Source organism: Lithobates pipiens, unplaced genomic scaffold (genome assembly GCF_037356315.1).
Source record: "Lithobates pipiens isolate NorthernLeopardFrog02 unplaced genomic scaffold, aLitPip1_a1.2 Scaffold_16, whole genome shotgun sequence".
Classification (NCBI taxonomy): domain Eukaryota; kingdom Metazoa; phylum Chordata; class Amphibia; order Anura; family Ranidae; genus Lithobates; species Lithobates pipiens.
The window spans coordinates 627,954,580-627,972,719 of NW_027507748.1; the positions used below are offsets into that span (position 1 = coordinate 627,954,580).

Here is an 18,140-nt window from a genome sequence, read left to right on the forward strand (position 1 = left end):
TGAGGGCTTGTGAGCGTGGGGGGCAAGCAACGCCGACATGCGGGGTTGAACAGGAGCTGCTCTCCCAGCCAGGGGAAGAGAGGAGAGGAAAAGTCAAGCTGGCTGATCATCAGAGAGCGGGGATTGCCTGCTGTAACAGCTGCGCAGTCACACAGTCCTGCCTCCTCGCCCTGCAATGCTCACGTCACACAGTCCCCCCTCCTTGCCCTGCGCCGCTCACGTCACACAGTCTGCCTCCTCGCCTCTGCACTGCTCACATCACACAGTCCCGCCTCCTCGCCTTGCATCGCTCATGTCGCACAGTCCTGCCTTCTCGCCATGTGCCAGTTGCATCACATAGTCCCGTCTCCTCACCTGGTGCTTTTGATAGAACATCGGTCCAATGCCAGGAGGCATCGGATGAGGAGGCGGGACTGTGTGATGTGAGCGGCGCAGAGCAAGGAGGTGGGCCTGTGTGACATGAGCAGCGTGGGGAACAGATGAGACTGTACTGACAGGCACAGGTGAGACTGTACTGACAGGCACATGTGAGGCTGTACTGATGGGCACAGTTGAGACTGTAATGATGGGCACAGGTGAGACTGTACTGATGGGCACAGGTGAGACTGTACTGACGGGCACAGGTGAGGCTGTACTGACGGGCACAAGTGAGGCTGTATTGATTGGAACAGGTGAGGCTTTATTGACAGGCACAATTGAGGTTTATTAACAGGCACTGGTCACGCTGTATTGACGGCGCTGGTGAGGCTGTGCTGATGGGCACTGATAAAATTGTTGTTAATATCTATTTTTGTAACTTAATTCTGCATAAAACATTTAAGTGTAATTTCATGAGATAATTTATGAGGGCGTGTTTAGGGGCGGGGCATGGTTGGGGTTGGGTGGGGCAACTGGTGGCGAGTAACTGGTAAGGCCTGGTTAGTAGCTCAAGACTTGAAATTTTGAGCCCTGTTCTAATACATCTACACTTTGTCCAAAACAAACCAAAAAAAAGTGTTGCCTTTAGTTATGCTTTTTTGTTATTTTCTGTCTGCAAACAGTAGTCTAGGCTCTTGTCGCTAAATCACGTATCTGGTACATCATTTGTCTTCAAGTGGTTGTACCGAGATCATGCCTGCAGTCATTCTCACACAAGGCACAGGCCAGGCCAGGCCAGGGTCACCCATATAGATTCCCCTTTAAAGCAGACCAGGCCAGGGCAGGTCCCCCATACAATAGATCCCCCTTTACTTAGTCTTCTTACTCTTAACTTTTTTTTTTCACCTCACTGTGCCCATAAAATACAGCCTCGGTCTGTGCCCATAAACTTTAGCCTCAGTCTGTGCCGATCAAATGCAGCCTCACCAGTGCCTAGATCACACAGCGGGTATCTCCCACTGTGTCATGGAGTCTGAATTCTTCGGCGGCACTGTAACAAAGTCCCACCTCGTAGACCTCCTGTTACGTTTATCACAGGAGGAGCCGGACTAGGAGGCGGGTCTTTGTTACGGTGCTGCCGAAGACTTCAGACTCAAGCTCTGTGACAAGAGGAGGGGGGAGAGGAGGACTCTATACTTGGATCAGCCTTGGGCACTACTGCAGCCACAGCTCAAATTGGCCCCAGGGCAGATGGCTTGATGATTCATGATTCCAGGGGGGAACTTGACCCCTCTTGCCCCCCCCCCTTGCAGACGCACATGGCTTTCTTGTAATAGCAATCGGAGCAGCTAACTAGCCACTCAATTGCTATTACCAGCAGTGGACGGGAACGTCCCATCTCCTGCCGCCTCTTGCTGCTCTCTCAGGCTCTTCTGTCCCCTTGGAGACCTGAGCTACTGGCCGGCACATCTGCCGGCTAGTCCGAGACCCATACAAAGCCAAAATTGTCTTTGATCGGGTCATCGATATGGTAGCTTGAAGCAATGACATGACATCACTTTTGGTTTACCCCGATGTTATTGGCGCCATTTTATGAAAATCAAAAGTATTCAAAAACGCTGATATTGGCGTTTTTACTGCTTTCAAGTGCAACGGAGGGGTTTTGGGTCTTATTGACCCAAGATCCCTCTATAAAAAGTACCTGTCATATGTCTATTGCTGTCACAAGGATATTTACCCACCAGTTTATTCTCTAGTGCCTCTACTTTAAAAAATATATAATGTTTGGGGGTTCTAACTAATATTCTAGCAAAAAATACTGATTGTTATGCCACGTACACACGATCGCACATTCTGACAACAAAATCCGTGGGATTTTTTTCCGACTAATGTTGGCTCAAACTTGTCTTGCATACACATGGTCACACAATGTTGTCAGAAATTCCGAACGTCAAGAACGCGGTGATGTACAACACGTACGATGAGCCGAAAAAAATGAAGTTCAATAGCCAGTGCGGCTCTTCTGCTTGATTCCGAGCATGCGTGCAACTTTGTGCGTCGGAATTGTGTACACAGGATCGGAATTTCTGACAACGGATTTTGTTGTCGGAAAATTTGAAATCCAGATCTCAAATTTTATGTGTCAGAAATTCCGATGGAAAATGTCCGATGGAGCCTACACACGGTCAGAATTTCCAATTGCCTGGTCTTCAAGTGGCTAGGTAGAAGCTTTCTTTGAACTTCTGAGTTAGAAAATTTGAGAAATGACACTCCTATTGAAATACAAGGTCTTGGAGCCACATAAAAAAAAATCAGCAATAGTAAAAAATGAAAACAATATTTATTTATTTCACTGGAAAAGCTTTGTTGTCTGTTGTGATGCGCTGCAGTGCGGTTGCATTGCCTGCTTTTGTATAGTTTTGGGGTGACACACTCGATGTGCTTTAGGGGGGTGTGCTTTAAAAAAACTCAATTTACCTTGCATTATTGCAGGGCAATAGAGTGAATGGGTCCTAAAGCAGCCTAAATTTGGATTAATAGGAAGATTTTGTTTTTTTCCCACAAAACTGTCCATATGTACACAGCCTCGTTAAGCATAGTCTGTTCTTCCCTCTTCAAGTCGCTGTTTTGCCTCTGCAGGCTCTAATGACAGCTTCTGATGCCAACAGGGAGCCTATCAGGATACTAATTATAAACTAGCAAGCCCAAACAATGAGCGCTCCTCGCTGGGAGACACTCAGGTGGAGATTGCCACATATAATCTCCTATAGATTGATCAATGCTGCTATGCTGAATGACAGAACATGCAGTGCATAACTCTTAGTAGGCTGTTTATTTTAAAGGGACATCCCCATGTGTATCCAATTTCATAACATTTCTACCTTAACATAATGAAAACTAATTTTTAATATGGGTCCATTTACTTTCTTTTTTTTTTATGTACATTTTCACATGTTTAGTGTTGCAAGCTTTTTCTAAATGTTCCTAATTTTTTTTTGCATGTATTTAAATTCCACTGTGGTAAAATGCACACAAAAGCGTAATAGAGTGCAATAAAAAATATACTGTACTTCTAAAAGCCAAAGGTGTAACTTAGGCTTTAAGGTTCCTTCACACCTTTGCAATGCATTCTTTTCCCTATCCTTGTGAGCAAGCCAGCAGCAGCAGCAGTGAAACGCATCAAGGAAGGTTGCTTTCGGGGGTTTGCTTTCGACGTCATTGTATGCTGTCGTTTTTGGCAATTGCACTGACACCTGCTGCGTATTGCAAGGGCCGTTGCGCATTGATGGGTTTCCCGCACAATGTTCTAGTGTGCACTGGGGCTTAGCGATTACATGCAGAAGACCCTGCTGGCCATTAGCTGCAGGTGTTTCATCAGATTTGGTGACTCGTCAGATTTTGTGAGAAGGCGGTGAACGGACATCTTGTTACACCCACCGGAGTCTTGCATTTTACACTTATTGTTAACAGTAAACTCCACTTAGATAGGCCCTTTTCACACTGGGGCAGTGCGGGCGTCGACGGTAAAGCGCCGCTATTTTTAGCGGCGCTTTACCATGGTTTTAGCGGCGGTCTGCGGCCACTAGCAGGGCAGGGTTAAAACCGCCTGGCGGCATAGCCGCACTGCCCCATTGATTTCAATGGGTAGGAGCGGTTTAGGAGCGGTGAATACACCGCTCCTTCCACCGCTCCAAAGATGCGGCTAGCAGGACTTTTTTCAACGTCCTGCTAGCGCACCGCTCCAGGCGCTTTCCTGGCATGAAAGCCCTCAGGCTTTCACACTGGCGTGAAAGGGGCCGGTTTTTTCAGGCGCTACACAGGAGCTATTTTTAGCGCTGTAGCGCCTGAAAACCGCTCCAGTGTGAAAGGGGCCATAGTGAAATTCAGTGTTTTGATGTTGAATTTTCAAAGCAGCAGTGTTCGATCAGATTAGCAAACCTGTGAGATCAGCTTGCTTTTAAAAATTCAACATGCAAATTGTCAGACGTATTTAAAAATACTAAATTTCACCATATAAGTTCAGTTTCCTGCTAAAAATAACTGTGGAATGCAAGACTCTGGTGGGTTTAACAAGAAGTCCACTTGCTACCTTCTCACTGTATCCTTACTGCGGAGGAGTGTGGGGTGTAGCAAGATGGCGGCAACAAAGCGTCACTTCCATTACAAAATCTGATGGGTCGCCTAATCTGATGAAACACAGGCCTCATTGAAAGTAATGGGAGGCAACACCTTCTGCAGCTAATTGTGGCCACTTGCATGTAATCGCTCATGGAAGTCCAGGAGACGGCTGCACAGACACAATCGCATGGCAAAGTTTGACCTGCAGGCACTAGCGGCAGCACGGATCCGAATGCACAGTTGTGGTGCACCCCCTTCTGACCCCATGCCAACTTTGATGTGCCACTTTGTGCAGACACTGAGTGTGCATTCACTTTAATGGGGTGCTGGCACAGAGATCCATGGTGGGTACACACATCTGCCAGCACCTCTGCAGGGATCTGCTGTCTGAATGAGTCCTAAAAAAGTGATTTGCCCGATGACTGCAGGAATCACTGCAACACACACATTTTTCCTTATAGTCAATTTTTTTTATTACCAACAAAAATACCAAGATGAGCCATTCTTCAGCCACTACAAGTGTCATTGAGTGTCATGGCTTCCTATATTATTATTATACAGGATTTATATAGTGCCAACAGTTTGCGCAGCGCTTTACAACATCGGGCCTGGTTACAACATATATAAATAAAAAGCATACTTTGGTTGCCCCCCTGTGTATACTCTCCCCCCATCATCCCTTTGGTAGATGGCATGATTTCCCCTGCAGACCCAGGCACAGTCCTCTACATGTAGTGTGCCCATCTCTGCAGAGAGCTGTCAGGGGTTGCCATGGTCACGCTGCCTCCTGCTGCCTCCGAGCACGCCGCTTGCTGTCACCAGGGTGACACGGGTCACATGACCTGTAGCCGGGCCGCCTGTGATTGGTGCACTGGGACAGAAGCGGGTGGATTGAAAACTCCGGAGTGTTGAGTCCGGTGATCGCAGGGAGATCCCGATTCCCCCGCCTCGTCCTCCGGATGGGAACTTCGCTACAGCTGATCCCAATCACCGCACACAGCTGACGGTCATCACCCGCTCTATATAACGGGCGGGCAGGGAAGGAGGGGCAGTGCTGTGCTCAGAGCGTGTACCGGGAATCAGACCTTCAGTTTACGGAGAGCTACCAGGTAAGTGGCTTCGGGGTGATAATCTGATGCTGGACGGTGGATGTAGTGTGATCGGTGCTGGGTGTCACTGCTCCCCATGGGGGGTGCTGGGGGCTCAGAGCCTGCTGTCCGGGTTGGAGCGGTTGGTTGTCACCTGTCACTGTTTACCTGTCATCTGATGAGCTGGATGGGGGGGGGGGGGTTAAGGTAATTCCCCCCCCCCCCCTTCTGTGGTTGTATGGGGGATTACCTTGTCTGCTCTTCCCCCCCCCCCCCCCCCCTTTTCTGTGGTTTAGTTTGCTTAAAATTGATGCACTCAGAACTTGGTGTAGCTCTTCATAGTAACCAATCAGCTTCCAGGTTTTATTGGACAAGCTGGACCTAGAAGCTGGTTACTAGGCCCAGCTGCACTGATTCCAGCAAATTTCCCCCTGTAGCCTTAGTATGAGGTTATTCAGCTTTAAAATGCAATTCCATTTTGACACTCTTCTTACACCTAGAAGTCCTGTCTAATCTTAAACCTGCTCCCATCCTATACTAACTAGCCTGTAGAATATCTACACTTGCCTAATCTAAAGGTAGTCTGGTTATGTGATTGGAGGGCAATGGATGCCCCATAGTAAGTCTTGGCTTGGACCATTACAGATTTGAAATCGCACTACTTCAGCATGTTTTCAAAGCTGCCTGATCAGTACTGATTTTGATGTGTAATTTTGCTGCACTTATGACTTCATTTAACAGAAGTCAATGAGAGCGCAGGAACTTTTTTCAACGTCACGGTGACTTGAGTTGTGACAGGTTGCCTGGTTCCATTGCTGACAATGGGGTGGGCTTTTTAACTGTCTTAATTGCATTAAGGTGAACACGGCGAAGGCTGCTTTAACACTACAGCTCTGTTAAATGTTCTGTCTTTAATTTGCATTGCTTTAAAATTTTAGCACAATGCATAAGCTGACTTCAGTACTGGGGTCAGGAGCTGCTGGTCCATCAGGGGGGCTGTAGTCTACGTGCAGGGCACTGGACTTGTACATTTGTATTGACATCCTGAGGCTTTAATTGGCTTGCAAAAGGTTGGGATGCAGGGAACTGTACCCCCCACTTGTGACAATGGTGATCAATATTTGCTATTGTCCAGTTTCTCCTCCAGGCCAATCATGACCAGAGGCAGATTAGGTTGGCTGGGAGAAGCTGAGGGGTTGAGTGGGGGGGGGGGAGATTTGTTTGCTGCCCCTGACTGGGGTACCATTGCCTGACTTCATGGCTTGCTTCTGGTAGCCCTCCCTGTCCAAGGAACGGCCCCTTAACATGTCCATTGAGTGGAATGGCAGTTGGGAGTATAGCCATTATGCCTGGAAAAGTGAGTGCTGGTTAAAATAGACCATTAGGCATAATTTTGCGGTAGGTGGGGGTGTAACTTTCAGTAATGTGGCTTGTCAAATTAGGTTTTTTGTCTTTTCGGTATAACATCTACAATTTGCAATCTAATTTGTGCTATTTACTGTCTCCAGGCAGCCACAGCATATGGCTTGGCTAAGGCTACATAGAAGGCCAAACTAAAGCTGTTCCATTAGTGCCTATAGTTCCACTAAAGTAGGCTATTTATGTTTTTTTAATCTGTGTCCCATTGCAGAAACTTCCCCTCACATCCTGCTCCATAGCTGTCAAACAGGAAGTGAAAGGAAATCCTTACAAATTAAAGGAACTCCTTGGGATCACCAGAGCTACTGTCCCTATTGGGGAGATTTCCCCTCTGAACTTGGGGGGGGGGGGGGGGGGGGGGTGCGCTTGGTCCATGGTGCAGGAGAATTTGTGATTTACTTAGTGCTCGTTCACACATGTGGGAACCAGTGCCGGTTCCTGCATCACATGGAACTCGTTGCCCTATCCAAAACACTGCAGGTGTCAAAAGGTTAAGGACCCCCCCCCCCCCAATCACTTCACATCGGTGCTCATTGTGACAGGAATCAGATCTCATGGGTGTTCACAAAGGTCCTGCACAATTTTGGTCAATGCAATACAGATTCAGCCATACGTACAATCTGTACAGCTGAATTTGCATTGCATGTCATCTGCAAGGGTGTCGTATGCGGATTTCGTATGGGCAGCATGTGCTGATAATTCTAGCTGGAATCTAACCCTGCCTAAAGTGTCCCCAACTCCTAATTTGAAGTCAAATGTGAGTGATTGTACACTAATGGAACATCTCTGGTTTTCTCCTAGTTTGCAGACTTTCAGTTTGAAAATGCGTCGCACCAAATCAAGCAGCCAAGTTGTGGCAAATGCTGGCATGGGAAGCTTTGATATCCGTCATATCGCCCAGCAGAGGGTTCCAACTAACATGATGCCCCAAAGATCTATACTTGGAGTCCTCAGTGAGAATGAACAGCGGCACAGGTCCCTTAGTGTGGTAAGAATCTGTTTATTGAAATGCGTGCAACTGTCATTTTATATGCTGCTCCTGAGTCCAGAAATGCTGTGACTTTTCTGTTAGGTGGGATTATGCAATGTGACAAAGCCCTGTGGGCTTAACAGGCTGAGCGTGACTTCAACAAGCTTAAAGTCATTTGCAGTTAAAAAGCTCCCATTGCTTTCTCAGCAAAAAAACACTTAGTCATCATGTAATGCTGTGTGCAAATGCCCTGTTTTGGATACCCCAAGGCAATGTTTAACCACTTCATTACTAAAGCTGTTCACACACCTTTCCTGCCCAGGCCAGCTTTCAGCACTTTGTATGACAAGTGTGCCTTCATGCAACACTGTACCCAAATGGAAATTATCACCCTTTAACGCCAATAGAGCCTTTTGGTTATAATCTCTCGCAAAAATTTATTTGTAAACTTAAGCTAAAAATGTATACTGATTTGGTAAAATAACCAAAATTGGTGATTCCTTTGTCTGAAGGAAAGTGTGGCAGGTAGAGATGGTGTGGGTCCCCCCCATTTTGATGTGTGCCAACAAGCCTTTTCTCAAGAGGCTGGAGGCATATAATCTAAATTCAGCCCTAGTTCACATTGGAGCGATATGGCACCATCCCAATTGGTGTAATGCTGCACCAATTTAAAAATGTAGCTTCTGTACATAAACCCACACATCTCTAAAATTGCAGGCATGAGATCATGCAAGTTCAGTTGGACTCACAGCTTAATTTCTGTAGCTCCAGTGTAAAGCTTTAACAAAGTTAACAATTGCCCAGGAAAGGGCTTTGCTCAATGTTTACATCATACCATGTGTTGAACTATCTCTCCCTAAGACCCCTTTCACACCAGTAACACCTGTGCATAAGCATTGCCTTACCACTTTAAGTGGTGTCTTTCAGCTGCTAGCGGGTTGCTTTTAAACCTTGCTAGCGGCTGAAGCAGCAATTACAAATGCCCATGTTGTAGTGCTGCTCATTCATTGCAATGAGCAGGAGTGTTTTGGGAGTGCTGTATACAGCTTCCAGGACTTTTCTAACATTGCATGAGCACACCATGACTGCATTCAGGAGGCAGTTTTCAGGTGCTAAAACACCAGAAAACTGTCTAATAAAAGCACCACAAGCCTGCAATGCCTTTTTTGTGTGGCTTAAAGCGGTATCTAACCCAAAAGCAAGCATATTGCCATTGATAAAGCTGGCCACACATACAATTTTCTTCAACTTTCCTCTTTAGTTTTACCTAAACGCTTCAAATTGTATGCACTCAGACTAGCCCTTGTACTGCATAGTTGGAGAGTAAATCTTAGTCCTAGTTGGTGGTGTAGTGGTTAGCACTCTCACCTAGCAGCAAGAAGGGTCACTGGTTCAAATCCCAACCATGACACTACCTGCCTGGAGTTTGCATGTTCTCCCTGTGCCTGCGTGGGTTTCCTCCCACAATCCAAAGACATGCAGGTAGGTAAATTGGCCCTAGTATATGAATGGGGTCCTTGGATTTTGGGCTCATTGAGGGTAGGGACGTGTGTAATGTACAGGGATAGGGGCAATCATAGACGCTCGCATAGAACTGGATGGACTGGTGTCTTTATTCAACCAAACTATGAAAATATAAAGAATATTGTATAATGCGTAGCCAGCTTTGGATGTGGTGACTTTCATATGGTGATCCAGTAAGGCAACAGAAAAGATCTATTGCTGGGATGACAGACCATTTAACTTCTGGCAGGGGTGCTTAAATGATTGATCTGTTGCAGCAAAGTGTTTTTACACAACAGCTAAAGTGTTAGCTGGAGTTTGGCCTCAGTTTGTTAGTGTGCAAATCTGCTAGTATATCACCCCCCCCCCCCCCCCCCCTGTCCATATCTGCCCCTGTGCTCCTTCAGCCAGAGATCTATATAATACAGGAGGTGTTGTTGACCAGATCACCAGGGGAAATGCCTAAACTGCAACTTGGCAATCAGATGTGGTGGCTGCATCAACGTGTTTTGGGACTTTTGTTTCAAGACCATATGGTCGGTAAAGCCTTTTGACATGCCATTGACCTCACATTTGTATGCAGTGTCTTCATAGAAATGGTACCAGTTGCCATGTGAACAATCCTACTTCATGATCTAGCAGAAAAAAACATGCAGTATTCCAAATTATGCAACATGGGTTTGTACAACATCAAAAGTAACCACCATAATGTCATAAATAAAATCCCCAAAAATTGTAAGTGGTGAAAACCACACAACTGGACTTTCTGTAGAAGTGCAACCAAGGTCCACAGTCCCCTTCTATAGAAGGTCCAAATGTGCTGTTTTCACCACTTGCACAATCTTGTGGCTATATTCACTTACATATTGCAATTTACATAAGTAAACTTTATTTATTTATTTTTTTTATTTGTATACTGGCTTGCTGCTTTTTGCAGGCAGCCAGCTAAAGGACCACATACACATTGTCATGGAGCTTGTGGCAGAATATAAATAAGCTTCAGTTATGGTGCACTTTGGCTATTGCAGACCATATTTGAATATGGTATGCTAGATAGTTGTTCTCCCACACCTAATGTTGTGCTTTTATTTACAGAGTGCTGCTCCTACAAAGACTATTTCTGGAATTGAGAATGCATTTATTTTTTCTGGGAAGACAATCTCCTCCACAAATGCTGCTGCAGTGCCCTCCAAGCCATGCTTCGCTATCTATATTGATGAGCCTGAGACAGTTCAGGAAACGTATCAGTTTGAAGTGGAACTTCCCAGTCTGGAGGAGATGGATGCAAATGTTGTGAAGGAGAAGTTCACATTGCTGCTTGATGCCAGTGCAGGTGTGTAATGTTTGTCTGCGCTTGTGGCTCTTGGCTTGGGTTAAAGCCTGAAATACTGACCACTTGTATATCCCAAATGCAGCCTCTCCAATGATGGTGGACTCCTCTCTTCCTCCTGAAGATACCACTGAAACTGATCCTGATGTCATTGCAGTTTCTGAGTACATTGAAGAGATTCACCTTTACCTGCGTCAGGCTGAAGTAAGACATTTTCTAAATTTTGTTTAGTGGTGGTTTGATCTGGCTGAAAAATGTAACTGGCACTAAAGGCCTAGATTTACAGACTTTGGGTCAGAGGCTCAAATTTGGTGGCAAGGGACCTAATGATTCAGCGGGTTTTCATACCTGCTAATGTAAGCTACATATATCCATTTGACCTCTAGAAGGTTTACCCTTCCACAGTGCATTACAGAATGTAATTGCCTTAACTGACAATTGCGCAGTCGTGTAATTCTGTACTTTGTTTGTTTTTTGCATTACAAACAGACCAAATTTGTGCATTAACTTCTGCTATAAATCGTATCCAGTAAACATCAATTTAAGCCATTATGTGTTGCATATTTTTGGCAAAAATCCAATAAGCATATGCAAGTTATAGCATCTGTGGTACATTTAATTTGTATCGGCAACTTCTAGCAGGACTGCAATATTGCAGCAGGCAAACTAACCACTGATTAACTTTTTTGGGAGGAAGAAACCAGTGACTAATGCAGTGATCAGTGCTAAATATGCACTCGCTGTACTAACTCACAGGGAAGGTGCTAACATCAGGAGTGATCAAAGTGTTAAATGTGTGCTTTATTATGGGATAGTTGCTTGTAATGTAAGGCAGAGATCTGTGTTCCTTCTTTTAAGAAACATCGGATCTCTATTTTCCCTACTGCCTTGTTTATGTGGGCAAACTTCTGTTCTGCAGGACCCACTATGTCCAATCACAGTGGGAGCAGTTTGCTGGTGTTGTGCATGCCCCAGACCTCAAGTGCAGGATCACATACTAGGTACATGATCATGCACAAAGCTCTGTGGGGGCAACTGTCTCCCCCCCCCCCCCCCCCCCGCCCCTGGGACGAAGATGGGAACCACTGGACATGGGGTTTCTATCCTGGCAAAAGGGCCTCCCTGAATTGGTGGCTGGGCCAAGACAGGCTCCCGTTGGGTTGTCCCTGGCTCCAGTGGAACCCAGGAGTAAAGACCACAATTGATGTGTGGACCTCCAACCACAGGGAGCTCCTGGCTGTGGGGATGCAAGCACCTTTCAAACAGCACTAGAAATTTCAATTTTAATTATTTCTTTTCATGCTCAAGTTTGGTCTTTTTTACTGCCAATCACTACAGAGTAGGCACCCTGTCAATTAAAGACCCCTTTGGCACTGGAGGATAGTGGTTCTGAGGCAAGACCCACTACCTTCCCAAGGTCACCTTCCAGTTTCATAGGTCACGAGATGATTTTGCCCTTATTGTGAGAACCCCCAAAAAAGTTTGCTAGGTGTTTACTGACATAGGGGTGAGACTTCCTGAAGTCTCACCCCTATCTGGCAGCCCCAGAAAGGGAGGACAAGCATCTAGAACTACAGTGGCTAGGTGGATCAGACAGGCTATAGGTGTATGTGAGCAAGCAGGGTTCCCAATACCAGCAAACCTCAAAGCCCATTCCACAAGATCTCTGGCAGCCTCATGGGCCGAGGGCCTCAATCTAACAGATCTGTGAAGCAAGACACTCTCCTAAAACAGTGGCATTGCTATCACCTCAGGATCTGACACTTGGTAGGCCTTTAACTTCTCAATCCTGGAAGACGGCAAGAATTGCCAGTTCCTGCTTTTCTAGGAAATCTTCCAGGACAGCGGGCCTGGTTTGATGTTAGTACCAGAAAAGTTACCCTCTCACCAGAGTAACCTATTACTTTGGCAGAACTGAGGTATAGGGAAGGGCCTTTTAACCTCATGTTTCATGTCAGGTGGATATGAAACGCATGTGGTGTACCATCCTGGAAGATTTCCTAGAAAATGATTTACCTGTAAATGTAACTGGTAGCATAATTGTAGAATGCTTGTCCCTTGCTAAGCAATGTTTATAAAGTTAATATGGGTGAGGCTCTACTTTAAATGCAGTTTTCAGCTACAAGGTACTGACCCATGTTCTGTCAGGGTCTGCCTGACCCTTACAACACTTCATACAGATGATGCAGAATGAGGTTCTGCTAGCTGTATCTTTGGTACAGTCCTCTGAAATGCAGCTTTATGTGCTTGTAAAAGTAGCTGTTACCTTGCAGTCAACGGCTAAAGCTCTGTAGTAAAAGATGAGTCTTAACTTCTGTAAATTCAATCCCTTTAGGTTACACATAGACCCAAACCTTACTACATGAGGAAGCAACCAGACATTACATCAGCCATGCGGGCCATCTTGGTGGACTGGCTTGTTGAAGTCCGAGAAGAGTACAAGCTTCGAAATGAGACTTTATATCTTGCTGTGAACTACCTGGATAGATTCTTGTCTAGTATGTCTGTACTAAGAGGAAAGCTGCAACTTGTAGGAACTGCAGCTATTCTACTGGCTGCGTAAGTATATTTAGTACTACAGTATGTTTGGTGCCAACACAAAGGTTATTCAGCAGTTTATGGGAGGTATAAGGCACGCTTGGCCTAGGTTTACGCTGTAGCAATGCAGGAACCAGCTCTGGGTGTCAATACAATGACCCTACCCCATTGGTTCTTGGATCACAGTGCAAACTGGATTTGGACAGGAATTGCACAGGTGAAAACACCCATGCAATTCCACTGCACTGTCAGTTCTGCCATTGTGTGGCTGAAGTCTGCAGTGTAGGTGTGAATCGCATGCAAATATGAACCTGCTCTTGAAGCGGAAGTGCAGCAGCTACAGGGGTGGAGGAGGGGCTAGAGGTTTCATGGATTGTTATGCTCTTAAGCCCCCCAAATGTCAGTGAAGGGTACAAACAAGCAGGGCTTCCACTATGGGGTTGAGAATTTCAAACAGAATGCAGTTTCTAAACTGACCAACACAATCCTGTGCTGGCTTCCTTTTCTCAAAAGATCTCATAGTATATGCCAAAGGAATTTGATAACTATAGAAAAAGCACAAGACAGGATAACATTTAACCAATGCCATGTTTCTAGCATGGCATATAGTATGTCAAAGGACATGTGCTAAATCGCTGGTGAACTAATGGGGAGGGAGAAATGTGTGCACTAGATGAAGGATTCCATAATCTGACACTTGCTATGGGGGTCAGCCCATGAAGGCTGGGATTAATGGTTGCCTTATGTGTACTCAGTAGTTTATGCTAGTTACAATTAAGTCATGAAATTCTTGCTGGTTGACCTGCAATTTTTAAAAGACTGCTATATTCTGTTTCAGCAAATATGAAGAGATATATCCCCCTGAGGTGGATGAATTTGTGTACATAACTGATGACACTTACACAAAGAAACAACTGCTGCGCATGGAACACCTACTGCTTAAAGTGTTGGCCTTTGACCTGACTGTCCCTACAATCAACCAGTTCCTGCTACAATATATTCACAAGCAAGCTGTTGGCACAAAGGCTGAACATCTTGCAATGGTACAAGTGGCTTAGTTGCTAGCAAAGTTTGTAACTGACTTGCATCATTGGGATAGTGGAGGCTTGGTGTGGAACTTAGAATGGAGTGTAGATTAAAACTTAAAGGTGGGGTTTTTCTACTACTGCTGACCTTGTGGCTTGGAAAGAAGATGGAGCATTTGGATCTAAAGGCTTTCTAGACTTGACTACTGGAAAAAACCCTCTAACTCCAACCAGTAGGAGTTGGGTGCAACAAATTCAGGCTTTATTGCTGCTAGATAGTAATGGGCTTAATGACAAGTGTTAGGAAACAAAAGATGTTGTTTAAAAAATGTTGCTTAATTTATTTTTATTTCCCCTTAGTACGTTGCAGAGCTGACCTTGCTTGAGGTGGACCCATTCTTGAAGTATGTTCCCTCAATGACAGCTGCTGCAGCTTATTGTCTGGCCAACTATACAATCAATAGAATTTTCTGGGTGAGTATCCAATTGGTCTAAGTGCATTTTTGTTAACCCCCCCCCCCAATCTTCATGTAGTGATCTGGTCAGTAACACTTCCTGTATTGGTGCATACACTCTGGATGAGCACAGTTTTTGTCCCAAAAAAGCAAATGTATTAAATTCTTCACCCCAGCTATGTGTATACAAATTCGGCCTGACACACTTTGAATGGATCCAGTGGCCCTCAGCCCAGCACATCTCCCTATATAAACCTTCCCAGTAAGGAGAGGGATTATATAGCAAGATGGACTTCCTGTCTAGGGTGTACCAGTGTCCATCACCTAAAGGTGACTGTATAACCCATACAGTAATCACTGTGACTGTCCCATGATATACAATAAAGAAAATATTTTATGCAACACAGCATGGATTCATGAAAGTTGGTTGTCAAACCTGACTTCTTTTTGAAGTGGTAAGTAAAACCTTGGAAAAGGGGTGGATATGCTATACTTTGTTTTTGCAAAAGTGTTTAACAGCTCAGTGTTGACTTGTTGCTGGCTGCATATATAGTGGCAAGAACAGGTGCTGATGGCTTGTTTCATAACACATAATTGGCTACTGGATGATCAGATTGGAGCATATAGTAATCTGTAGCCAGTAAAGCTGGTGTCCTGCTTGACCCACCATGTCTGACATTGGCTGAATATGCTGGTCTCAAACTTCAGTTTGGTTCCTCTAAGGCCCCTTTCTCACTACCCCTAACTTTAAAGTCACATGACTTTCACAGCTGCCATTTCATGAAGACTTCAGGTCTGTGAACCTGAACTCTCATCAAAGTCAGGCTAAGTAGTACAGGCACTATGAAGTTGGCACAACTTTAGGGTTGTACTAAAATGAATGGTAGTCATGGGAAATTGCAAATGGCTTGCCATGCAACTTTGCAATCCTAAGTTGTAGGAAAGGCTTGAGTGGGTATTGCAATTAAGATGTATCAAAGCTGCTTCATTTGGGTTTTTAAATAACAATACTTGCAAAAAGCTAAGCTGCTGCTTCTAATTTGACTCTATCTTCATCAGCCTTGTACTCTTCAAGCATTTACTGGTTATACCTTGAGTGATATTGCACCTTGTCTGGCTGATCTGCACAGAGCCTGCCTTAATGCACCTCACCAGTCACAACAAGCCATTTGGGAGAAATACAAGGCTCCAAAGTAAGTGATTGTACATGTACACCAGTTGGTTACTCCAAAAAGCAAATATTGGTACTAACTCTGCTTTCTGTCTTGTAGGTACATGCAAGTATCCCGTCTGACAATCCCTGTAACACTTCCTTTGTGACAATAGAACGTTCAATGACTTGCACAGCACTTACCTCAAGGCCAACTGTGTTGGTCTAACTTTTTTTTAAAGTAGACACTGCTGGCTAAGTGTCAGTTTGGATTTTTTTAAATTGTACATTTTTAACTTGTGAACTTTTATGACTAGTTAGGATTATAACATTTTAACAATACTGTAGATGACTTGGCCAATATTTAGCTGTCTGCTACCCAACTGAGGGCATCTTAATGGAGTAGAAACAGAGCAGACCTGGTTTGGAGGTGCTGGCTCCAAGGTCATCATTCACCTTGCCACATTACTCAATGAGGGAATACACAAATGTGCAAGTTGGCCAAAGGTCTGCATCCCAGTAGCAGATCAAGTATTTCATGGGCTGCCTCAATGGGCCCATGTCAGCTCTTATGTTCTCTTGTGACCCTATCTTTTTGAACAAGACAAATGGTCCTTAACTGGATACAGAAAGGTAGTGGCTTCAAGTCATATCAAAGACTCTAGGAAGGGCAAACAATTCAGAGTATTCCTGTAGAATTGTCTTTGTATTTTAATAAAAATCCTATAAGATTCTATCAAATGTTTGTGTGATTCCACTAGACATACACTTGTCTTTAAAGCAGCTTCAAACCTTTCCTATAAGAATTGTTGGAGTACTTGAGCTGGATCTCTGGCTATCTGCATATTGTAGAAACAGTGTGTATCAGGTGATCTGCTGATTGCATATTTGCAGACCACCTGCCATGATGGAGCTAGATGGGGACACTAAACACTGTTTTGCATTTGAAGTCATGGGTCTTAACTTCATTGGCAAGCCTTGTGGGTTTAAACAAAAAAATCAGGAATCTGTTATACTAACATGCAAATCTGTAGCAGCCTTCTATAAGGCTGCTGTTGAAGGGGTATTGGTACAGGGCTTTTAATATGAATGGGTTGTGGTCTTTAAGAGGGTAGAGCCCTAGATTGGAAAAAAATTAAAATGATCTGACACATTCAGCTTTAGGCAAGAACTACTAGATATGCTGCTTTCACTTTGAGCTTTAAGTACCGCATGTGTTCATCAAGGTGTGTGTGTGATTTTAATTTGAGCTGACAGGAAAATGAAGCTGAAAGCTTACTGGTTGAACAAGACTAATCATAGTTTAAAGTTTAACTCCAGGATATTGGCATCCTTGGTAAATAATGCCCACTTTTATTTACATGAAGCCAGTCATCTGACGAGCCTTCCAGGGCTAGTCAAAGTGGACACCTAGTTTTTGCAGTAACATTTAACTCTCTAATAGCCCCAAATGCTGGAGAACATGGGGCTGAGGGCAAAATGCCTGCAATGCAGGATAGCTTGGGAAGAAGTGTTTGCAATCCAAAACTGAGTCAAGTAATGGTGCTTCACTTTTGTGTAGCCTTTGCCACCTCAATATGGTGGGTTAAAGTGGTTCTTGAGGCTCTTGCCTTCATGCAGTGCTATGCCTGAAAGTAAACTGTAGCAGCTCCCCAATACATTTCCAAGCCGCATCACAATCTTGGGACTCCCCCATTCAGACTGCTAGCCAATTGCTCCTGCTAGCACTGCCAATGAGTGGGGGCAGGGTTAAGACACGGCATGTGTGCACACAGCAGCAGCTTGGAAAGGAGCTTGCTTGAGTGCCCCTATAGCAAGATGCTTGTGCTGGGGGCTACAGGGAGGGAGAGTGCGAATATTGGACAAGCTCATGGTAAAATGAGAGACTTGTATATAGCACAAAGTCGGACCCCCCCCCCCCCCCCCCCCCCCAAATGATTTTAGCAAATGGCTGCTATAAAACAGTAATTTTTATTTTATTTTTTTCTCCAAATCACATTTTTTGAGTACAAGAAAATGACAATGAATAAACGAGTACAATTAACAGATGTGATGCAAATCGTTACAATCAATATCTCATTGTCCATACAGAAGGTAAAAAGGACCCAGAGGGTCTTATCACTTTAAACATTCAAATTCTATGATCAGCCGTATGTTAAGCAGGGGAAGTAAAGGAGAGGGGGGCA

General features: G+C 44.7%; 1 protein-coding gene across 1 annotated transcript; it reads left to right on the top strand.

Moving 5' to 3' along the window:
* The first annotated feature begins 5,369 nt into the window (after positions 1–5,369).
* CCNA1 (cyclin A1) lies at positions 5,370–16,695 on the top strand. The gene is made up of 9 exons (XM_077484149.1): positions 5,370–5,585; positions 7,785–7,971; positions 10,552–10,789; positions 10,872–10,990; positions 13,122–13,345; positions 14,163–14,367; positions 14,710–14,823; positions 15,864–15,997; positions 16,076–16,695. The coding sequence occupies exons 2-9, from the start codon at positions 7,807–7,809 to the stop codon at positions 16,122–16,124; spliced, it is 1,248 nt and encodes a 415-aa protein (XP_077340275.1). The 5' UTR covers positions 5,370–5,585; positions 7,785–7,806; the 3' UTR covers positions 16,125–16,695.
* Positions 16,696–18,140: the final 1,445 nt, after the last annotated feature.

Coding starts and splice junctions, on each gene's coding strand:
- CCNA1 (XM_077484149.1), top strand. CDS start 7,807: ATGCGTCGCACCAAATCAAGCAGCCAAGTTGTGGCAAATGCTGGCATG. Junction 10,790..10,871: donor GCTGCTTGATGCCAGTGCAG/GTGTGTAATGTT, acceptor TCCCAAATGCAG/CCTCTCCAATGATGGTGGAC. Junction 14,824..15,863: donor CAATCAATAGAATTTTCTGG/GTGAGTATCCAA, acceptor TATCTTCATCAG/CCTTGTACTCTTCAAGCATT.